At 35.3% G+C, this 6,131-nt stretch overlaps 1 protein-coding gene across 1 annotated transcript in view; it reads right to left on the bottom strand.

Annotated features, from left to right (window-relative positions):
• The window catches only part of LOC106881802 (neurensin-1), a 45,311-nt gene that overhangs the window by 9,758 nt on the left and 29,422 nt on the right, over window positions 1-6,131 (bottom strand). Inside the window, exon 2 of the mRNA XM_014932315.2 lies at window positions 4,609-4,865. Within this exon, the coding sequence (XP_014787801.1) occupies window positions 4,609-4,851 (243 nt within the window). The 5' untranslated portion in view covers window positions 4,852-4,865. The remainder of the gene's footprint in view (window positions 1-4,608; window positions 4,866-6,131) is intronic.

The following is a 6,131-nucleotide window of genomic DNA, read 5'->3' as shown; positions in this document are numbered from 1 at the left end:
CTTGGATAATTCATCCTTTACCTTATTTCTGACCCCCGACCAAGTATACGTGTGGAGACAGCTAAAAGAAGCATTTGACTCAGACTGCCTTCTTCCAACTGTTATACATGGAGGAGGATCTGTGATGATCTAGGAGGCTATATCATGGAAATCTGCTGGCGCAATGGTTTCCCTTCATGGCAGAATTAATAGTCAAGACTATTTAAGCATTTTATCTGATCAAATCTATCCTCTGGTTGCGGAACTGTTTCTGGAGGGAAACGCAATCTTTCAGGATGATAATGTACCAATTCACACAGCTAAAGTTGTCACTGAATGGCACAAGGAACATTCTAGTGAAGTTGAACATCTTACCTGGCCACCACAGTACCCAGATCTCAATATTATTGAACATTTATGGTGCGTTTTAGAAAAACGAGTAATGAGTTGATATCCTCCACCATCATCACTACAAGAACTGGAGACTGTTTTAGCTGAAGAATGGACAAAAATTCCTTTGGAAACAATTCCAGCTTTGTATGAGTCCATACCTCATAGAATTCAAGCTGTAATTACTTGCCAAAGTCGGTCCTACCCCATATTAAGATAAATTTGTTTGAAATTTTAAGGTGTTTCCATTATTTTGTCCAATCCCTGTATCTAATTATTTTCAGGATCCAACAGAATTGAGTTATTTTAATAACAAAGACACTAAGGTAGAATCGAGGATAGCATATCTATGTCTCAACAGTGTATGTGGACACCTATATACTTACTAAAGCATGTACGGATTTCTCCTTCCAGTTATGCATACATCCACAAGTATAAACCAAATACACACAATGTATAGGTAAAATCATACAAGAGTATACTCCGTCATGCAATTCACAGTTCACTGTAGGCTCAAGATCCAATTCAGGGAAAGTTCCGAGTGTGCTGTAGTATAAATTATAATAGTGAACCTCAGCCCATTTGTGTTTTATATATATTATATTATATTGGGTCATCCCATAAATAATGTGTTTTTTTTCAATTGCATGAACTAAAAGTCGGAGGGGGATGAGATAAACTACCTGGATCAGCTTGCTATAAAAGCAGGTAGTAATTTTACCTTGTCCTTATTCTTAGTGCAGTTCGATTTTAACAGTTATTTTTTCAAAGCTATAATGGAAGTGACAAAGGAGCATATTCAGTATATTTTGCTTAATGAGTTCAATAAAGGCAACAATGCAACAGAAAGTGCAAGGAATATTAATGTAGTATATGGGGATCGGACAATAAGCATAAGGCAGTGTCAACGGTGGTTCCAGAAATTCTGAACTGGAAACTATAGCCTAGAAGACGAGCCTTGTCCTGAAAGATCTGCAGAGCTCAACAAGGACGTCCTGCAAACCCAGGCAGAACAAAATCTCATTGTAACTGTTGAGAAACTAGTAGAGAAGCTTGGATTTGGTCATTCAACCATTCATCGACACCTGCATGCCATCGGAAATGTCAGCAAATTGGGTCAATGGGTTCCTCACAAACTTTCTGAGTCTAATCACGTGCAGAGAGTGAATGTGTGCTCTTCTTTGTTGCCACGTCTCACACACAAACCTTTTTTGGACCGAATAGTGGCTGGTGACGAGAAATGGGTTCTCTATAAAAATGTCATGCACTGAAGACAGTGGGTAGGGAAAGGAGAAACACTGGCACCCCAGGCTAAAGAAGGTCTTCACCCACGTAAGTTGTTGTTATCTGTTTGGTGGGATATGAAAGGTTTAGTCCACTTTGAACTTTTAAACCCAAACCAAATAACAAAAGAAATCTACTGTGAGCAGTTTGAGCAGCTTAAGTTAGCACTAGAAGAAAAACGACCATCTTTGGTTTGAAGACGAAAAGTGTTCTTCCATTAGGATAATGCTTGGCTACATACAGCAACTATGATGTACCAAAGGCTGGAGCAGTTTGAATGGGAAACGATGCCTCACCCACCATATTCGCTAGACATTGCCCCATCTGATTATCATTTATTCCACAGTCTTCAAAATCATTTGGACAGAAACAATATGAAATCTGTAGAACAGTACTGGAGGAGTATTTTTCATCACGGACAAGTGAATTTTGGAAGAGGGGCCTAGCAAGTCTACTAGATAGATCGAAGAGCATTGTAGAAAATGAAGGAGAGTGTATTTTAGATTAAAAATGAATTTTGTTTATCTTAATTCTGAAAAATAAAAGTATAAAAAAAACGCATTATTTATGGGATGACCCAATATATATATACATACAAGGGATGCTGAAAAGTTCCTGGCTTTAAGGGTATCTTGAAAGGTCTTGCTGGACGCCCAGTCTTCTGAATTCTTTTATAGAGTTTCAAAAAACTGAAGGGCCACTGCAAAATGTGTGCAAATCTGAGAGGGGAATATGTAGAAAAAAAATCATAATTAACTGATACTCCTGTATTTTCTTTTACCTGAAGACCAAAACTTTTCAGCACTCCATCATACATATAATAACACGGTTGCAGGCTTGGCTGTATAATAAAAAGCTATCTTCCCAACCACATTGTTCCAGGTTCGGTCCCATTGCATGGGACTTTTTGGGAAAGTGTCTTTTTGTAAGTGGATTTGGTAGATGGAAATTGAAAGAAGTCTGTCACGTGTGTGTGAGTGTGTGTGTGTGTGTGTGTGTGTGTGTGTGTGTGTGTGTGTGTGTGTGCGTGCGTACGTGCGTGCGTGCATGTGTGTGTGTGTCTTTGTGCCTGTGTTTGTCCCCCACCACCGCTTGACAATCAGTACTGGTGTGTTTACGTCTCCATAGCTTAGCGGTTCTACAAAAGAGACTGATAGAATAATTACCAGGCTTTAAAGAAGTAAGTACTGGGGTTGATTCATTTGACTAAAAAGATCCTCTAACGCAGTGTCCGAGCATGGCCGCTACCTAATGACTGAAGCAAGTAAAAGATAAAAGATGTATATATATAAAAAAAACACTGGCACACACATATATACATGTAGATAAAATTAAAAAAGGGATGACTTTTATATGATTGATTTTCATTAGATGGATATGTGTAGATACACTCAAAATAAAATTCAATAGAAAAAAATGAAATTGAAATTGATTAAAAGAAATTTCAGATTTCGCTGTTGAATTTTCAATGCAATTGTGACTTTTAATTTTGGTTCCCCCACATCCCAGACCACTCCACCTCCTTTTTCAGTTTAGAAAATGATCTCAGTTTTATCAATTTGAAATTTCATCTTGAAAAAAAAACAAGTGTGTGTGTGCATGCATATGTGAGTGCATTTGTGTATGTGTGTAATTGTATATGTATCTATGTATGTATGTTATGTACGTATGTGTGTTTACATGTATGTTTAACTTCAAATAAAAAAAAATCTTGTTGCTGAAAATACAATTCTAAAATAGGTATGAAGATGCTAATGGAATATATTGATTGATTAATCAGAACAGTTTTATGGCTCTGCCCTGTCATTATTATCTACCATATGTAGAAACAAAATGTCTGAGTAAATATGGTATTGGACAATCAACGACAATGGTCTTGAGTTAAAGAAAAATCTATTGCAGGAATTTTCATTAAGTATTTGGACAGCTACACATAATTAAACCTACTGAGCTGGCAGGAATAGACACCAGTTTGCTATATGAGGAAGACAAACAGACAGGTGAAAAATTTCCCTCTTATCTAACTAAAGCTATGAAACCAAGGTTAATTAAGAACCTCAAGGCTTTTATACTTATCTGCCATAGAAGCCTTTGACATTAATACCTGTAAATGAGCATCACTGTCATAGAAGCAGTGTAGTTTATGTCCAGACTTCTATATTTAGTCAAGAGGGAAATATTTTCTTGCTTGGAAACAGGTGAGGGTTGGTGGCAGGAAGGGCATCATTGCCATAAGATATTCATCTCAACGAATTCTGTCTGTGTAAACAAAGTGGACATTAAAATGTTGATGACAAAGACAATAATGATGACAGCAATGACAATGAATGTAAGTGATATTATATATATATATATATATATATATGTAAGTTTAATATTAGGATAATATAAGGATATATTAGGATCATATAAGGTTGATATAAGAATAACATAAGGATATATATATATAAGGCTTCTTAACGGATGAAATAACGATAATATAAGAATAATATAAGGATATTATGACACTGATCTATGAACTAGTGTATATTCTTTTTGACTCTAGGCACAAGGCCTGAAATTTTGGGGGGAGGGAGCCAGTCGATTAGATTGACTCCAGTATGTAACTGGTACTTAATTTATTGACCCCGAAAGGATGAAAGGCAAAGTCGACCTTGGCGGAATTTGATAAACTAGTGTATATTGAGCTATTTGTTTTCTGTTTGTAATAAGATATAGCAATCACAGGGTGATCAACATTATTAGGTGTTATTTCAGAGACTGGACAAATTAGAATTATGGTATCTATAGATTTTCTAGGGATTTAAAGAAGCTAGAAAATGGAAACTGAATCTGGGTTACAAATTCGTTTCTCTCTCTTGCATATTACCAACACTATAGTGCTCACCATCAGAGATAGGACAGGCTAACAGAGAAGAAATATAAAATGAGAGATGGTCTCTAAAGCAAACAAACCTCTTCATAGATCGATGGGTCTTTGAATGATGGTGATTCATAAAAATAATGCAGATATGACTTCACTCCGATATAGTCCCGACTGAGATCATTGCTATCCTGTTTACCAACTGTCTTGAACAGTAGGCGTTTGGTTGATGCCAGTGAGCTGTTTCGGTGTCCTTCTTCAGCTTCACTATTCAAAGCTTCAAGATCTTCTTCGAAGCTGCCAGCTGTCGCTTCTGTTGAAGTGATGTTCTCCATTTTGGTTCATAAACCTGCAAGAAAGACAAGTCAAAAAGATAGAAAATCAATATATGTATTTGTAAATGTCTGTGCATGTGTGTGTGTTTGTGCATGTGGATGTGTGTCTAAATGTATGAAGAATTAGGTAAATCAAAAACAATATATTAAACAAAAAATAAAATTCCAAATCAATATGTGTAGGTGTTTATGGAGCAGGCTTGCTTACTATGTATACATATCTATGTATATCTAATACGTGTGCATGTGAGTGTATGTTTGTGTGTATACACTTACATATGTATACACATATATACATGCATATAGCATTATAAAAGACTGTATTAATTTAAGTATAACAGCTTTTTAAAGTGTTATAAGCTCATCTCTAAAAAATGTGATCTTATGAGTGTGATGTTTCACTAACTGAAAGTCTAATTCACACATGCTAAATTCATTAAATTTGTAAACTATTGATTTTTTATACCTATATCGTGTGTGTATGTGTGCATGTTTTGATTACAAATCTAAGAAGCCAAAGAAACTAAAAAAAAAAATTGACAAATACATCATGCTGCTGTCATTGCTAATATGTGAAAAACCTACCTAATACATCGCCATATTGTCATTTGTAATAAACGCAAGAAAATATTCACAAAACAGCACCATATCATTATAGCTAACAATAGAGAAAAAAACCTACACAATACTGTATGATAATGTCTTAGCTGACATCAGAAAAATTTTTTAAATACAACCTCACACTATCATGGCTAACACCAGGAAAACCACTAAAATATAGCACTGAAAAAGTTAAAAAAACAGCACTAGTCATGTCAAACCTATAGTAGAAAAATCTTTTAAAAGGCTGCGTGGTTAAGAAGCTCACTTTGCAATTATGCAGTTTCAGGTTCAATCCCACTGTGCAGTGCCTTTGGCAGTGTCTTCTACTTTATTCCTGGGTCAGTCAATACCTGTAAGTGAATTATTGAATTTGGTAGACTGAAACTACATGAAAGACTATTGTGTGTATATATATATATATAGATATAATTTAATTAAAAATGGGGAAGGCCAGTTTATTGGATTACCTTAGGTTTAAGAGGTCATAGGTCAACAGGTTTTTGGGATCTGACAATATGCTATAAAGCTAAACCTTTTATGAACGGTAGACCTAAGGTAATCCCATAAACTAGCCTTCCCATTCTTAATTAATAATATGTACTGCTGTTTCTTCTTTTGAACTTATGCTTTTACAAACGATATATATATATATATATATATATATATATATATATATA

This window comes from Octopus bimaculoides, chromosome 4 (genome assembly GCF_001194135.2).
Source record: "Octopus bimaculoides isolate UCB-OBI-ISO-001 chromosome 4, ASM119413v2, whole genome shotgun sequence".
Classification (NCBI taxonomy): Eukaryota; Metazoa; Mollusca; class Cephalopoda; order Octopoda; family Octopodidae; genus Octopus; species Octopus bimaculoides.
Note: the sequence above shows the minus strand (reverse complement) of the source record. Positions and strands in the feature narration are given on the sequence as shown.